This window comes from Periplaneta americana, chromosome 11, assembly GCF_040183065.1.
Source record: "Periplaneta americana isolate PAMFEO1 chromosome 11, P.americana_PAMFEO1_priV1, whole genome shotgun sequence".
In the NCBI taxonomy this organism is placed as follows: domain Eukaryota; kingdom Metazoa; phylum Arthropoda; class Insecta; order Blattodea; family Blattidae; genus Periplaneta; species Periplaneta americana.
The window spans coordinates 58,860,662-58,879,858 of record NC_091127.1 but is presented as its reverse complement, the minus strand read 5'-3'; the positions used below and the strand labels follow the sequence as shown (position 1 = coordinate 58,879,858).

Below are 19,197 nucleotides of genomic sequence, written 5' to 3'. Positions count from 1 at the left end.
GTTCTAGTGTGCCGTGTTAAGTATCGATAGTACAACTGGCTCTGATCGATTACCACGCTATATTTTGGTCAAAGAGTACAAGCTACAGCAATATTATTCTAATTATTATTATATGCTCTTTGCTTTGTTCTTCTGTGGTTACAAGGTAACCATCATCATAAAATGACAGTCGATAGGAACAGCTGTTAGAGGGGCGGTCATTTTTTCTCTATATACAACGCTTAAAGAAGGGGTTTCGTGTATATAACTACTGCAAAGCAATTCCCATTGCATAGTTGCAGACTGTTTATACATCCATCGCTTATGCACGGTTTATTAGTAACGTTTTCTGTCTCAACTCTGCATAAGTTTCGTATAAAACTATAACGGTTTATTAGTAAGACCATATATGTATAAATAGAAATTTAAATTTTGTAAATATGTACAAAAATACACATAAATACAAAATATAGATAAATGACAATACTAGTACAATAAAATAATAATAATAATAATAATAATAATAATAATACATAAGTTAAAAAATGAGGATATAAAATAACGTTTAATAATTTTGAGGACGAGTGAGCAGTGCTAATGTTCGGTTGCAGTTCAAAAGTGATTTGAATAAAATATGAATATAGATCTAAACCAGAAACTAAAATAAAATAATAACTACAATGAAATCATGTAATATAATATTTAGCAAGATGAGACCGAAGATTCACTATGTGATTACCTGACATTCGCCTTGTAGTTGGGGAAAAATAAGGAAAAAATTCAGACGAAGCTGGAATCGAACCCACATCCGAACGCAGTTCCAGATCTATAGGGAAACAGCTCTACAGCCTGAGATCCGTTTATAACATAGTCTAGTGTAATATAATATTTCAACCTGAAACGGCTGTATTTGACCTACGAAGAGAGAAAAATTGTAACATTTTGAGCTGAACTTTGTGTGTCCTGGTGTTCCAGCGGTTCGTCTCGTTCCAATCTCTCTTTCATGTGCTTATGCCCCTCCCCTAATCTCACACAAGCCAGGAATCTTTCTCTTTCCGGAGAGGTTGACAGGGCTGGACCCGGAGCATGGCTAGCCCGGCATCCAACATTAAATATGATGTTACCAGCGATTAATGTGCTCAATTGTCAGAATGAGGGTAACAACCTCTCATGGCCAAGACTCTGATCAGTCTGGTTTTACAATATTTTTATAACCATGTGATTAAGGGGGGAAGTACACCAATGGGCTGCAAAAATTTAGCGAAATTCGTTTTTTTTTTTTTTAATTTCTCAGCTACTATAAAAGCTAAATGAACAAAACTTTTCATGCTTAATATACACATATTAGGCCCACACTTTATAAAAAAAAAACTATTCAGAATATTAAAATAGCTAATAATATCAAATTTGTATTTTTTTTACAATCGTAAAGCATTTACATACTAAAATATACAGTCCGATCCGTTTGGGTATGGATAACAATAATAATTCATTATTATAAAGTTATTATGATAGTAGGAAAAATTTCTTGCTGGTTATATTATGATTAAAAGATGGGAGTTTCCATATATGACAATCAACAATGCATAATCTGAAAGGACAAATGAAAATCGTAGATGATTAAAATTGCGGGCACAATGTGTTCTTTAGTATGCTAAATATGAGAGTGTTAAAAGAATTCAAAGGGAATTTCGACGTGAGTATGGTGTGCGTAATGTACCTAAATACGTTTCCATAATGTTGTGGTATCGAACATTTGTAGAAACTGGTTGTGTTAAAAAAAAAAAAAAAACATGCAGGAGGTCGCAAGCGAAATCCAGTACGAGAAGCAGCTATCTCTTGTCTTGGTCCCCAAACTCCCCAGATTTAACCCCTCCTGATTTCTTCGTGTAGGGTTTTGTTAAAGAAATTGTCTATTCATAGAAACCCGGGAACATTGATGATCTGAGAGTAAAAATTACTCAAGCTTTTCAACAAATCACCCTTCTCACGTTACAACGGACATGGGCTGAATTCCATCACCGTTATGAGTTGTGCAGGGTGAGCAATGGTGGTCATGTTGAGCTCTGAGAAATCTCCCATCTTTCAGTGTTGTATACACAAAGTTTCAACAAATAAAGTTCAGTAGTAAATGTTTTACGGTGTTTTTATTTTATCTATTACCCAAACGGATCACCCTATACAATTAATTAAATATCTGCATGATTCTTTTACTGGAATGTTTTAAAGATCTACATCAACAACATAGTCTAGGATCTTTTACATATTCCTTCAAGAAATATTTTTTTCTTAATCGTTACCTTCAGTATTAACTTTTTTACATTTTGTACTACAAAGAATACTAACTATTTTGAAAATTATAAATTTTAACCTTCACATATTGTAGGTATATAATAGATTCTCTCTCTTTTATTTTGAGTACCCATCCTTCCTTGGATAAGCGGACTCGTTTAGCTTGCTCTTGCAAGACAGATTAATTTTATCAGAGTATGACGTCATCAATTTCTTTCATGCATATTTCATTTCGAAATTGCTATCTATCGGCTACGCTAATAAGTTACTATAAGGAAAGCGATAGCGCTGCCCTATTTTTTTTAATTATTTTCGCACGCTTATAAGTTGAAGTTTTAAATACTTTGTCGGTTAATTAACGATGATGTATTAGGTCATTAGTAGGCTTCGTATTCCAGCTACCTAAAGACTGAAGTTAAATACACATTGGGTATATAGTACGCCGAACACAGGTAATGCAACGGATAAGGATATAAACAAACAGGTCGTCGCTGCGTGTTTGTGAAGTACAGTCAACTCCCGACATTCTGAAGCTATACTAGTAAACACATGCTTGAGCGTGATGTTCATTTTCGTTGTGATCTTTGAAGTGAATAATAACGTGCATTCGTAAGTTACGGAACTTGAACATACGCGGATGTCACTTGAAGTGATTTTATATTGCAAGAAATTCTGTCAATGCCACATGACGTAATTGGTGCATGATGTAGTAGGCCTACAAGATATTCCTATTGTCTGATATTTTTCGTGTTTCGTTAGGATAATGCATATGTCCCTCATCACTGAAAACCACTAATTTTCTATGTACCTTCCTAGAAATTCCCTAAAATGTAGGTTATTTAATTTATTAATTGGGATGTTGGCACTGAATATCATGGCAGGCTACACAAATCCATGCTAAACGTCGAGTTAATATCTTCATGATTTTAAGATTGTGATGGTGCTTTTTCTTTTGGATTACGTTCAAAACACTTTCTATGCCTTTTGTTATTGCAGTGCCTTTCAGTGCACTGTTTTTGTCACTTTTACTTTTGTTTTATACAATTTATATGTAATGTTGTCTATATTGACAGTGAAAATATTAGTTCAAATATCCTCAACTATGCCCTGCAATGTTACGCGCTTGAGCGTCTTACCTAAGGCATTTTACCTCTGCAACGAACCTACAATCAGCAACAAAGCTGTAGTTATTGAAATAATACGAGTAGTAAGAGCCGTGACCGATAACACTACTCACTATAATATAATTGCGTCCCGGTTTTGACTTTCTAAAGGAAGAGGGAAGAGGATGCGTTACTATTTTGTATAAGAACGTACCTGTACCTGCGCTATGACATCACATATACTTCGAAACAAGACAACTTCATTCCAGTTTATAGGTAACTGAAATACGAAATATAGTCATTAGCGTCGATGGAATAAATAATAGAAAAATTGTATTTGATGAGATGAGGCTGAGATTTGGCTATGGGACTGCCTCATATTCCCCTTACAGTTGGGAAAATTCCAATCAGGTAATGGTTTTAAAAATGTTATGTTTTATTTAAAGACGCTCGCAACTGCAGAGGTTATATCAGTGTCGCCGGATGTGCCGGAGTTTTGTCCCGCAGGAGTTCTTTTACATGCCAGTAAATCTACTGACATGAGCCTGTCGCATTTAAGCACACTTAAATGCCATCGACCTGACCCGCGATCGAACCCGCAACCTTGGGCATAGAAGGCCAGCGCTATACCAACTCGCCAACGAGGTCGACTTCAGGTAATGGTCCCAAGCAGGAATCGAACCCACATTTGAGCGCAGATCAGTAGAAAAACGTGCTACCGCATGAGCTACACCGGTGATAATATTAAGCTGAAGTCCTACATAATTTATCTATGAAATGAATGGCATTATTCTGTATAAGATGCTGTAAAAAGTAAAATAATTAAAGATTAAAAAATGCTTCACTGGGGCTCCTTAGAATTGTGCTGATTAACATGATAGCAAATAGGGATAGTAACTAGAGTACTAGAGTCGACGGCAATTCGGAAGGCGGTAGTCTGCTAGCATTTGCGTCGAGAGAGACAGATAGAGAGGACAAGGCAGCGTACAACATTGCCACATCGTACTTCACGCGCACGTGCAATGCAAATAGCGCAGGAGAGAATTTAAATTATCAAAAGACAATAATGAACACAGCCATTGATTACTGTAAGAATGACACCAAACAAACTCTATTTCCTTCACTAACAATATTCTTTGCACGGTTCTCAATCCCACACCACATGCTTCTGCAGTCGTTTCTTGCACGTTGGCAACGTTGCAGCCAGCATCAAGATGGCCGGCAGGGTTGTGCTCGTGTAGTTTTTAAAATAATTATACACCTTAAACAATATTTTCCGCACCTGCCTGTGCAATTTTCTTTTTTTTACAGTCTCTTCTTCCATTTATTTATCTTACATACACAGTAAATGTTAGTTTTACTTATTCAATGTACTGAAACACTCGCACGTGAACAAACGAACTTGGGAAGTACTTGTTACAGACTGATTCCGATTGGTTCTGCTGTACAAGCTTGTGACGTCACATACCAGAAATGCTACGGCGCATATAGCAGACCGCCTTCCGAACTGCCGTCTAGTCTAGTAAAGAGTGAAGAAATCTTCACTAATCCGTCATGAGACATTGTTATTACTTGGAGCGTTCATAAAAGCAGGGCCTGTTACAACCAATGCAAGAGATTGAACTTAGAACGCGTACGTTTATTATGTTCGTTAAAGGCTGGTTCACAATAAACCGGGAACGGAAACGAGAACTAGAATGAAAATATTGTTAAAATAAATGTATTTAAATGTGAACATTCACAATTAACTATTGTGAATGCTCACATTTAAATACATTTTAACATTATTTCCGTTCTCGTTCTCGTTTCCGTTCCCGGTTTATTGTGAACTAGCTTTAACTAATAGAAAAATTTCCGTACGGCGATCTGGCGAAGTTTTGTTCACGCTGTTAAGTTCCTTTTCAGCTAGATATTACAGACACTAGAAAAGAATACGCAATTACAGTGATGTGGGAGCAATAATGGAACGAGAATTTCAAAGAAAACGAAAAAATTTAAAAATGTCTCGCAACCCCTTTTCCATGAAAAAAAAAAAAAAACCTTATAGGCCATTCCCGGTATCGAACTCAGATCTACTTTGGTAGCAAGCCGCTAGCTAAGTGAACTAAGCTGGCTCCGAAAGATAATTAAAGAAGGCTGTTTTTATTTCAAAATCCATCCTACTAAGGAATTTAATTCGGTGCCGTAAATCAAACTCTAAAACCTGAAGCCGTCCTAATGACTAGAATTCTTAAGGACTGTATCTTTGAAGACGGTGATCTAATCCTGCCCAGGAAGCAAGTATGTCGGAGTCAACTGCCAAATAAGGGAATGTTTTCCAGTTTTATTACATGCCTGAATGACAATCAAGATCATAAGCCAAGTTTGTGTCACGTGCGACAAGTTTTACTGCCGGATGTCGCATGAAAAGGCGCTGGTTACAGCAATTATCCATAAGCGACGCCGAAGACAGAAACTGTGAGAGTTTCAAGTGATAAATGCTCCTCGTTAGAGGAACAGAGGCTCTAGGTGACTGTAAAACTATTAAATATGTAATTACGGAGGTTTTATGCAGTTCTATGACTTGAAAAAACGAATGACTACAAGTCGAGGCGAGACGTTGGGCGACAAAAGAGACGATGGAGCTGATCGCAAGAGCTTTACTTCATATTATGGACATGTAACACATGATGACGTAATGTTTTCCTTCAAGAGAACAATATTTTACGTTTTTAAATGTGTGTTAACAGTCACTACATGGATGAATGTAATAGGATGCGAAACTGCGGTCAGCGCCATCTAACATCTCGCGGACGAAAGTAATAAGATCAGAGCTCGATGTTGTAGGTAGTGAACATTAGAACTGCATGATGGGTAGGTACCTTGAGTTCTCCACTTATCCCTTACGGCCGTATTCATAGACATTCTTAGCGCGGGCTTCCGGTGGATGATCAGCGAACTAACGTTTTTCGTATTCATAAACCAGTGTTAGCGATATGATATGATATGAATCCTGTACAAGTAATCAGTTGATAGCCGGGGCTAGTTTAGCACGCTCGTAGCGCGGGCTAGCGAAATGTCTATGAATAACACCCATAGAGACCGTTGGTTCTAAGAAAATATGGAAGACAGAAGCTTGTAAAGAAGTTAATATACGAATAAATGTTGTACCCCAATATATAAGTGGTACGTGTGTGAATAAGCAGTGTATGTTATATAGTGATGTTTATGGATTTTGTAAAAATAGTGTTGTTGAATGTACTGTAAAATAGTAGATAGTAATATCATAATTTCAATTATCTAAGTAGTTTTGCAGACTTTTCCAGTACACTGTACACTAAATACCCAAAGAATACAATTTCAATTATATAACCTTTTGTTTTCTTTTCTGGATATTTTATTTGATAATTGTTTCTTTTCTATTTATATACCCATAGGTATACGATATAATAGAACCAGAATATTTTGATAACTAAGATACTGTTCTGTTTTGTCTTTTTGTCTCATTCTTGACCCCACTGTCCGTTTTGAGAAGGATGATCAACAAGCCAATAACGTTAACGATGAAAAGAAGTCTATTTACAACCCATGTATTCCCCACTTCAGTGAGAGATACAAAATGAATATTAATACATGAGAAGTGAAAGGATTTCTTTTTGGCGCTAGGGAAACTTCATTTAAGTTAACCAAAACCTTTCTCCTTTCTCTTAAATTTTCTAATGAGGACATTAACAAAATTTGTCTAATGGTATTGAGAGATTCATTATCCATTGTACACAATCACTTGTATAATACTCTGTAATTTTTTTTACTTCAATTCATTACTCTTCAATGTATTTTCATCTCATGTTTCTCCGAACTCAAATTGTACTTTATTTTTAAAGTAATCATTGTTCCGTATTCTCTCGAAAAAAAAATCGAAAAATCGAAGGAGAATTGGGAGGAATATTTAAAAGGTACGCAAAACGCGTCCTTGCAAGGGGTTGGGGGCTGTACAAAACTAAATATGTGAGCTCCAAGCCTGTTGGCCACTAGTCTCACTCCGGGTTACGCTGCTCCCCTGAAGGAGCTCTAGAAAATTTTGAAGGGGAAGCCGAAATTGGACGTAACCTCTTAGGTACCACATACGCGAGGGGGGCTGACATTGATCAATTGATCACGGAACGGGGCGAGGAGGAGTTGGCTGGTGTTTGCCGTTAGGATGGCAAGACGCCGTCATCTGTTGTTCGATGACAAAGCACGTGAAGGCCGTCGGAAGAAGCGCCGTGAAATCTAATCTGCAATTTGAGAGGTCCCTGTCCTTTCAATTTGCGACTTATTGAGTGACCTCGTATATTTAATAGACTATTTATATTATCTTAACTAGGGCATACATCGTTTATAATAAGGGTGGAATATATATGGGGAAGGGCATATAGGTCCGTGGCCCATTTCTTATAGGGCTCATCCCGACATTTGTCTTACGCCTGAGGAAAACCACGGAATACCTTAGGCGAGATGAGTTGTCTCATGTATAAGAGACTAGCCAATTTGGCTATTATGTAGGAGGTGATTGTTGTCATAAGCCTTGTTAAATCGTCTCAATTTTGAGACAAGCCATTTGGCTATATAATGGCTCAATTACGAAGAGGGGGAGAGATGTAATTAGTTAATTAATTTAAAGTAATTAGGGAGATTAATGGGGATATGAGTGCAGGTCCGTGGCCCATTTCTTTTAGGGCTCATCCCGACATTTGTCTTAGCGCCTTAGGAAAACCACGGAAAAACCTAGGCAGGATGAGATATTCTCTCCGTAATCATATTGTATTTTTAATTTAACCTCTGCTTTGTATTCTGGATCCTAGTGGTCAGCCGTAGATTTCGGCCAGATGTCCCAAATTGTGGAATTTGTGTGTGTGTGTGTGTGTGTGTGTGTAATCAGTTGTATTAGAAGATAGTGTAAAATAGATCGTCTCTATACGTCGCGTGCGTCGTTGACGTAAAGACTACTGTGAGTATTTCGAGACGCCGAGACTGATCACTCCCGAAGTCCCGAACGTCAAGCGGCCTTGAATCGCCACAGTTGTTTATATCTGACTGAACTTTTATCTACTTTGGCAACTGTTATATATGTATAAACAATCAAGTAGCCTATTTGAAACATCTTCTCTACCTTTAAGTGTATAATAATCCGTTCTCCAATCTTTATTCAATTACTTGGCCCTTATTAAAAAGCTAGGAATTTTCTTTTCATATGTTTGAGATCAAGTGTGCAATCTCAAGTAAAAAGATATTAACGTTATGTTTTATGTTTCTTAGAAATGCAAATTTATTTGAGAATTTATTGTTTTTTTCTATTTATATAACCACAAGTAATATCATATAACAGAACCAGAACATTTTGATAACTAAAATACTGTTCTGTTTTGTCTTTTTGTCTCATTTAAACATTTATAATGTTATTTATTTCAATGATGTATGTTATTCAAAGTTACGAAATCTTTCCACGCCGATCAAACGCTATTTCGAGAATGATGAGCGAAACTCGAAGCGCACGAGAATGACGAGACGAGACGAGACTAGAAAGACAAATCCAATGAACACAGCGAGCGAGAGCGGCAGTTAGTTTTGTTCATCTCTAGTCTAAACCCTATCTGATTGTGATTATATGTTGAAATTGAAAATATCTTTTTAATGACGCCTCCCAGCGACTCACCCAGAGGTTCCCTAACAATGTTGGCTAATGAATACAATCTTTCGAAGTAATTTTCATCAAAACCTTGGTGGAGTTGCGACTATCTCACAGTCTGAGATATATCCGTAAGCGTCATCATATTCTTTCCATTCTTCCTTTGCGCTCACACCGATGCAGAACCGACGGATTATAGTTTTAAGGCATTGTATTACAAGGTGTGTAAATTATAGTGTCCAAAGGACAGTGGACGTTAAGTAATAACAGTGGCTTGTTAGCGATACGTGCTCAAGTTCAAACTCACAATGATGGCTAGCAGACTGAGCAAGTACCTATCTCACGGATATAATGCGAAAGAAATCGACAGCTGCAACACAAACAAGTCTTAAGACATAAATAGCAACAGAGAGAGAAAAAAGGAGCCATTAAGTAAAGGTTACTCAAGGTATCGTATCCTCTAAGTACAGGTTTAGAGCACGGCACAAACAAATCATAGTTAAGAATATCTATCAGTGTGTACATTTCCCCTCTAGTTACGATCCCATTAAGTTCAATTTGTCTCTCATATTTCCGGGATATACAAGTGTTTTCTGAGAAAGATAGCAAATATGAAGGCGAGAAAAATGTATTTAGGTATTGTTAAACAATTTAATAAGATTATGACAAGATGCCGTAGTGTAGTCTCGGGATAATGAGTGCCATTCGTGATCTGAGGTTCCATTGGGGCATGAGTTCGAAGTCCGTTTGGGCCGATTATCTGGCTGTATTTTGTCGGAATCTTCCCCAACTCTAGAGCGTTCAAATGTAGCGAAAATGTTGCAAAAATTCACAATCGTTTTAAATTCTGGGTATATGTTTCTAATTTTTCTTTTCAAAACTTGTGAAGAACATCTGGGAGAGATTACAGAAATGATGAGTCCCCTGCAAGAATGATGGATGTCATTTGGAATACATTTCTCAGGAGAAGCAATTGAAAGTTTGAGATGCTTAGCGCTCAAAGCCTAACTATGATTTTCCGAGCATTACTGAACAATGACTATCAGTGTTAATGCCATATAATTCTCTATGTACATTCTGTATGTCTTAAGCTATCCTTTGACAGTATTGGTTCATTTTCGACAAAAAAGTGACATTCATCATTCTTGCAGTGGACTCTTCAAATTCATATGCCAAAGATGCAATGATGTAACGGTGAACTGAGCAGTTCAGTATGAAAGAGGACCAAATCATCAACATCATCATCATCACCATCATCATCGTCCTTTACAAACTGAACCCTTTTGGTCTGTTTTCGGCTTGAGTTGAAAGTCATCTGCTACATTTTCTCTTGAACCATCTCGCACTTTTACGAGTAGAAAAAAGTGAGAGTAAAATTCTACCGCTATGCTACTACATCGGAAAACAGAGGTTGGCCCCTCCATGTTGAGCCGGCTAATGAGATACTTGGCTTCTGGCGAGGCGTAACCTTGCAGCTGATGTCTCGTTAAAGGCTTTTATTTGTAATTCTACTGCTTTGAGATTGTAAATAACTCATCACACAATGAACACGTCTTATGTTTGTAGGTGTGCAACCTAAATAAATGAATTAGAACCCTCACGCTGGACCTGGACACTAGACAAAGTGGGGATGAACTTGGTTACAAAGAGTAACAAAAGGATGAAATAAATTAGAATCTCAGCTATGAAAAAATGACTGGTGAAGTACATCAAGTCTTCTTTTTAATACAAGAACATCTTGCAACAAACTGACAAGACTTATGTTCAGTTGAAATTCCATTTAAAAGAGCTAAGATTGGTAAGCCTTCTGGATGAAAACAAAACACACGCAATAACGTTACATGGAATTTTAATTTTCGACTAATGGAAAAGCCTTGCTATAAAGATGTTCTACTATCCGCACATTTAAATTAGTAGGTAGCAACACGTTTATAAATTGTAAAAGACTTCTCTACTCGGAAATAAGTTAAATTAATTAATTCGTAAAATAACTTTTAATTATGGAGATCAAACTGTGAATTGTCACGACGGGACTCATTGATTTCGTTTTCTTTTTTCCTTCCTGTGAAATTTTTTGTACTTTCTCATTATATAGCCTGCAGAAATACTAGATGAGCCTACTAGAAAGCTAAAGTAAATAACTGTTTATATTTTAACAGAGCTAGACATTTTCATTTTCTCAGAGTTTGATAAAAATATATGAGGGGGTCAGAAGCAAAGGGGTACATGTGACATTTCTAAAAACATAAGTTAAGTGCAGCCAGAGCAAGCTGAAACATTAAAAATTTAGTGACATACAGATACATCTTTTAACCACATCACACAATAAAATTGAAATAAAAAATTTCACGGAATTTACCAAATTTTAAGTACTTTCAACCACATTTTCTCACAAATAACTTAAGTGCATTCTGACCTTTCATATATATATATATATATATATATATATATATATATATATATAAAATTCTATACTTTCGTAGTCAACCTGATGATATGTATATCGTCGTTGTTCCTGCAATAGCTCTAATGTAACATATTTATCGATTTTCGGTTTTTTGCTCTATTACTTAGTTACTTACTTACTTACAAATGGCTTTTAAGGAACCCGAAGGTTCATTGCCGCCCTCACATAAGCCGCCATCGGTCCCTATCCTGTGCAAGATTAATCCAGTCTCTATCATCATATCCCACCTCCCTCAAATCCATTTTAATATTATCTTCCCATCTACGTCTCGGCCTTATCAAAGGTCTTTTTCCCTCCGGCCTCCCAACTAACACTCTATATGCATTTCTGGATTCGTCCATACGTGCTACATTTCCTGCCCATTTCATACGTCTGGATTTAATGTTCTTAATTATGACAGGTGAAGAATACAATGCGTGCAGTTCTGTGGTGTGTAACTTCCTCCATTCTCCTGTAACTTCATCCCTCTTAGCCCAAATATTTTCCTAAGCACCTTATTCTCAAACACCCTTAACCTATGTTCCTCTCTCTAAGTGAGAGTCCAAGTTTCACAACCATAAAGAACAACCGGTAATATAACTGTTTCATAAATTCTAACTTTAAGATTTTTTGACAACAGAGTGGATGATAAAAGCTTCTCAACCGAATAATAACAGGCATTTCCCATATTCATTCTGTGTTTAATTTCCTCCCGAGTATCATTTATATTTGTTACTGTTGCTCCCAGGTATTTGAATTTTTCCACCTTTTCGAAGGATAAATCTCCAATTTTTATAGTTCCATTTCGTACAATATTCTGGTCACGAAACATAATCATGTACTTAGTCTTTTCGGGATTTACTTCCAACCCTATCGCTTTACTTGCTTCAAGTAGAATTTCCGTGTTTTCCCTAATCGTTTGTGGATTTTCTCCTAACATATTCACGTCATCCGCATAGACAAGAAGCTGATGTAACCCGTTCAATTCCAAATCCTGCCTGTTATCCTGAACTTTCCTAATGGCATATTCTAAAGCGAAGTTAAAAAGCAAAGGTGATAGTGCATCTCCCTGCTTTAGCCCGCAGTGAATTGGAAAAGTATCAGATAGAAACTGACCTATACGGACTCTGCTGTATGTTTCACTGAGACACATTTTAATTAATGGAACTAGTTTCTTGGGAATACCAAATTCAATAAGAATATCTTACAATACTGCCCTCTTAACCGAGTCATATGCCTTTTTGAAATCTATGAATAACTGAAGTACTGTACCCTTATACTCCCATTTTTTCTCCATTATCTGTCGAATACAAAAATTCTGATCAATAGTCGATCTATTACGCCGAAAACCGCACTGATGATCCCCAATAATTTCATCTACGTACGGAGCTAATCTTCTCAAAAGAATATTGGACAAAATTTTGTACGATGTCAACAAAAGTGATATTCCTCGAAAGTTACCACAGTTGGTTTTGTCCCCCTTCTTAAAAATAGGTACAATTATGGACTCCTTCCATTGTTCTGGTACAATTTCCTTTTCCCAAATAGCAAGTACAAGTTTATAAATTTCGCTATATAATGCACTTCCACCCTCTTGTATTAATTCTGCTGGAATTTGATCGATACCTGGAGACTTGTACTTTTTCAGATATTCTATCGCAATTTCGACTTCTAAAAGGGTGGGTTCGGGTATAAATGGCTCAGCAGTTTGTATTTCAATTTCGTCCCGATCGTTTCTATTTGGCCTATGTACATTTAGTAGTTGCGCAAAATAGTTTTTCCATCTGTTTAGGACTGATGGAGAGTCTGCAAGCAAGTCACCATTCTCATCTTTGATCACGTTTACCCTTGGCTGATATCCATTCTTAAATTCCTTTATACCCTTATATAAATCTCTAATGTTTTTATTCTTACTATTTGTTTCTACCTCATTCAGTTTTTCCTTCAAGTAATCTCTCTTTTTATTCCTAAGTGTACGATTTGCTTCCCGTCTTTCATTGAAATAATTATCTCTCTTCTCCTCAACTGGATCCTGTAAGAATTTCAATTTTGCCTGTTTCCTTCTTTCTACTAACATGTAACAATCTTCATCAAACCACGGTTTCTTTTTCTTAGTTTCATAATAATCTATGCTCTGCTCAGCTGCAATTTTGATACTATCTCTGATATTTTCCCACACGCTGTTAACATCTAATTCTTTCTCAACTTCGTCGGAAATTTCTAAAGTGGCAAATCTATTCGAAATTTCGACCTGATAATTTTGCTTAGTTTCCTCGTCCTTTAATTTCAAAATATTGAATTTAGTAATATTAACTTGTTGCTCTACTCGCTTGGCTACTGATAATCTTTCTCTTAATTCTCCCATTAATAAATAATGGTCAGAATTACAGTCTGCACCCCTGAAAGTTCGAATGTCTACTATACTAGTATGTCTCCGTTTATCTATCAAGATGTGATCTATTTGGTCGTGTGTCAATCCATCTGGAGAAGTCCAAGTACATTTATGTATATTCTTATGGGGGAATGTTGTACTTTTGACAACTAAATTTTTCGATGTGGCAAAGTTGACTGATCTAACTCCATTGTCACTACTAGTTACGTGTAGGCTCTCTTTTCCAATAGTTGGTCTAAAAATATCCTCCCGTCCTACTTTAGCATTGAAATCCCCCAATAATATTTTCATGTGATATCTAGGTAACTGATCAAAAGTATGTTCCAATTCCTCATAGAAGCTATCCTTTATATGGTCGTCTTTCTCTTCTGTAGGGGCGTGAGCATTTATAACTATGATGTCGCACCATCTACCCTTAAGTACTAAATATGATAACCTGTCACTGATAAATTCGACCTTTTTTACTGCTGATTTTATTCTTTTATGAACAAAGAATCCTGTTCCTAATTGGTGATTATTGTTTCCTTCCCCATAATACAACAAGTAATCTCCTATTTGTGATATGCCATTCCCATCTAACCTAACTTCTTGTACTCCCACGAAGTCTATTCTACTGTATATCTAGCTAGTTCTTTAGCTACTAATGTTACCCCTCCTGTTCTATAAAGACTAGTTACGTTCCAAGTGCCAAATCTCAAAACTTTATTCCTTTGCTGTGGTCGTGCCAGAGAATCAGTCCTATTCCGAGGCTTATTGTAGGGATTCGTAACAAGCTGTTTTTTTACAGTGATGGGTTGTTAGCCCTTCGCCCAACCCCCAAGCTGGAGGACCACCCCTTATCGGCTGTCCACGACTGCTTATTCAATATATTCGCAGCTACCCTTCATATCTGGAGGCCGTCTCCTCTATCCGCAACCTGAGGACGGATAGAGGTTGCGGATAGAGGAGACGGCCTCCAGATATGGAGGGTAGCTCAGCTGCCATAGATGAATAAATGTGTTTTTTCTTCCTACTGAAAAATTGTACATTTTGCACATAGGAGTTATTACAGCAGTGATGTCAACTGATACCCATAGGAGCAAGCGCGCGCTTTAGAGCCCAGGAGAGCCTGAGCGTTTTACAGCGAAAAGGAAAGAGACAGACGAAAGAGGTAGTATATGCCGCTTGGTAGAGCTATATACAGAGATGGCCAGCACTGATTCAATAGATAAAGGGAAGAGAACTTATTAGAACTGTATCCATGTTAATTTTTAGATTTGTTTGAGAAGTATAAGTGCATTATAAGAATGTAAGTTTCAATTTTAATGTTCATTTTTCACAAGTTTGCTTTTTTATTCAAAAGGAATATTTTCTCAACTTTTTTTACAGAAACGTGAAATTTTCAGATATGTTTGTTTAGTAGCTTTAAAGGTACTAAAACAATGTTTTCGTAAATCTAATATATCGTAAATATGTATTACTGGAGATAGTGTATTAAAATGTTTGAAAATATTCGCATGGAAAATGTTTGTAAGGAAATGAATTAACAAAGCAAATACTGTTACATCACAAACAAAAGATATGTGCCTATGTGTTGGTAAAACGTCAGCTCTATAGCTTCAGCATATTTCGAGGTAATTTCATATTCTGATAACAGAAAGTTGAGCACCAATATCACCTAAAAGCATAATGCGATAAGAGTTTTATTATGTAATATTACTTACGGTTAAAACATATGCCTAGACAACTTTGGTTTGTACTATAATATTGTTTTGATTACTTTTATAAGGCTAAATATACCATCAATTTCAACTTATGTCATATTCAGTGTCTTTCTTTGGGATAACACTTTCTTTATGAATGATGTGTTTAATTCACTTAGTACAGTATAGTTGTAGTTATTATGGAATTTGTGTGAATATTCCTTCTTTACTCTTTATTATGTTATTAACGTTTAAAATACAAGTGCAATATTAGGCTAAAAATAGGTGTTGGTACTTTTGTTTTACAGACAATATAGAAAATAACAAACAGAAAGAAGCCCTATAAAAATAACTACATAAAATTTCACGTTCCGTTTGAAGTTTGTGCACCACTGTTTTCTTAATCCAACATGCTGCTTATTCCTCCTAGCATACCTAGCGCTTAATGCCCGCGCACGACGTCAAGGTCAGAAAAATGCGCTTGCTTTGACATCACTGTATTAGAGGAACAACGACGATATACCGGTGGTGCAAAAGTTACTTGACACTATAAAACCGTATTTACTTTTATGCGTTCATATGTTCGAAATGCTATTCTTTTGCATTAATGAAACGAATGAATAATCAGCTGATTATTTTTGATCCAACTTATCATTACTAACTGATAATTCCTCGGTGATACAATATTAAACTACAAGGTCAAGTGGCATATACGTCTCATTCTGAATTGATTTTTGTGCCACCAAGTGCAGTGATTTTTTTTCAAAATCGATTTGGCAGATATTCACGTTCCACAGTAAAGTTTCTATTTCTCTGATAACAAAGCTCATTCAGTTACATAACGAAAATAGCGTGCTACAATTTAAGCATTGAAGTTAAAAAATATCGTAACTGGATCTTAAAAGTTTCTTCTCAACGTTTTACTTACTCAAGAACAGTAAATAGTGTTAAATAGAAACATATGTCTCAAATCATCAGACTGAAGTGTTCGTGTGTCAGAACGTCTAAATAGATTGCTTGTGCTAAGAGTCGGATGCACTGCTGCCCGCCAACGGTTTTATGTTGAATACACACATTGCGCGTGCGCCGAGTGACATCAGTGGACGTTAGAACGAAAGTAAGAACGAACGCTCGTATACGGCATACTACAAACATTCACCAAATACCTCATCGGATACACTGTTGTGTTGTAGCTGGAGTGTAAAGATCAGTGTAAAGCAGGCGCAGTAGATACCACCCACTTCTATTCCAAGTGTTACATAGTTCAAGATAAGTCGCAAGATGTGTACATTGTTTTAAAGCACCACCTATAGTAACAGCAGATGTACTTTGCCAAAATGATTGTACTATCTAGGATATCACTGACATCTACGAGTAGTTTGTACAAAAAGTAGTTTCATTAAAAATAAATCTTTCTTTAACACCACGTGATTGTATTACGGGGGGGGGGAGGGAAAGCTAATATTAGCAAAACAGTATTTTCTAAATTACTCGTAGTTATGGTATATCGCAACTTATATTTTGTCATTTTATCTATCTTTCCCAGATTCATGAATATACATTTTGTTTCCAGCGTTTCTGCATTGCTTGATTTATTTTTAATTTTTTTGTTTTCGGTCGGTTTTATTTCTCCAATTCTTATTCTATTTAAATTTTTACTTAATTTCATCCCATCTTCATTTCATTTCATTACATTTTTATTCTATTCTTTCTTCCTTTCTTTCTTCTGTTTTTCATTTCCCTATTTCTTATATATTTAATTTTATAGTCATTTAAGTCCATCCTAATCTTCATTTCCTCTTGTCTTCATTTATATACATATATATATTTCTTTTTTATTTTCGGTTCTTTATTTCCATATATATATATATATATATATATATATAAGTTATATATACACTTAATAAATTTTATTCTATCACCATTTCCTCTATTCTTCATTACAATTTTTGGTCTGTTCTTCCTTCCTTTTTTTTTCCTTTTTTTCTTTCTTTATTTACCTATTTTTTCCATATTTAATTTTATACTTATTTAATTTCATCCTATCCGCATTTATTCTTTCCTTCCTTATATTTCTGTTTTTATTAATTTCCGTTTCTTTTTACCAGCTAATATCCTTTATTCATTTTTCCTTTCTTATTGTCTTCACTTTCCTACCGACTTGCTTTCTTTATTTACTTTATTGTTGTATTTTTTATTTGCTTATTCTATTCTCTCTATTTCTACTTCTACTCGATCTCTAATTTATTACTACTTGTGTTCGTTTTTATTTTTTACACGCTTATTTTATTAATGACTTCGATTCTTTCTTTCTTTCTTTCTTTCTTTCTTTCTTCCTTTCTTAATTTCTTTGTGGTACAATATCTTACTTTGCATGCCTCTCATTTTCTACATTCCTTTATAGTATCTTTCTCCCTCTCTCTCTCTCTCTATCTCTCTCTCTCTCTCTCTTCTCTATTTATGTTTTTTGTTCCTGACTGAAATATTTTTAACTTCTTAAATGTATTTATCTTCCTTTGTTCCATTTTCTCTTTTTTCTCTTCCTTCATTTCTGTATATATATTTTTTCTCCCTGTAACATAGTTCTAGTAAGCTTATATTAAATTAATTTAATCATTTTACTAGCTATCTCAAATCTCAAATTAATTATAACTGATTGAATTAAATTAGCTCATTAATTACTATTTTACCTTATAGGTGTATCTAAATTTAAATAAATATGTAGTCTACTAGTCGTTAAAACTTAACTGAAGAATATTGCTGGAGAACCTTTTAAGTGTAGTGTAAATATTCGTAATTTAAATATGTATTGTATTGATTAAGGCTGGTTGAGTGGAAGAGAAGGCCTTATGGCCTTAACTCTGCCAGCGAAAATAAAATATTATATTATTATCTTATCTTCCTTCTATTTTAATTTGTTTATTTCTTACAAATGAAGGGTTCAGAGTCATAGTGGGCCAAGCGCCATTTATTAAAAACGGAGAAAACAACGGTTAAAATTAAGTGATTACCATAATTTAACGAAACATATAGCAAGTAATATAAAGTATGCACATTAAAATTTAATGATATGTCAATCTTCATTAAACTATGGTATTTACTGAACTTTAATCCTTGCTTTCTGCGTTTTTAATAAATGGCGCTTGGCCCGCTAAGGCTCTGAACCCTTCAATTATTTCCTTAATTTCCTTACATCTTATTCCCTTATTTTCTTTCGTCTATTTCTCTTCCTACTAATTGTGTACTTCTACTCCTTGCATCCATTCATTCAGCTCCATACTCATTCACATCACTCCCCTACCTGGCAGTCCTGCTGGTGTACCCCCTGAAGCCCGACTTGCCCAGGTTGTCCAGCTCGCTGCTGGAGCTCGGTCTGTCCCGGGGCATGAACTCTTCGAACCGGTCCACGCACGCGCACTCCGTGTGGTTGTGGAACTCCAGCTTCTCCACAACAGGGTTGTTCCTGGTGCGGGATCCTCCTGAGCCTCCCATCGTCGTGGTCTGCAACAACACATCCACTATAAGACGAACTGTCGCAAAGGACTGCATGATCTTACAACTCCATCTACATTTTCGAGGTTTAATACGATACGTGGGTACACTGGCGTTCAAAGATATGTGACATACAATTTTCTAATCCTGTAAGCGAACTTACT

General features: G+C 35.9%; 1 protein-coding gene across 1 annotated transcript in view; it reads right to left on the bottom strand.

The window, feature by feature from the left end:
• LOC138709038 (uncharacterized) overlaps window positions 1-19,197 on the bottom strand; it is a 1,004,374-nt gene that overhangs the window by 10,464 nt on the left and 974,713 nt on the right. The window contains exon 4 of the mRNA XM_069839519.1: window positions 18,843-19,042. Within this exon, the coding sequence (XP_069695620.1) occupies window positions 18,843-19,042 (200 nt within the window). The remainder of the gene's footprint in view (window positions 1-18,842; window positions 19,043-19,197) is intronic.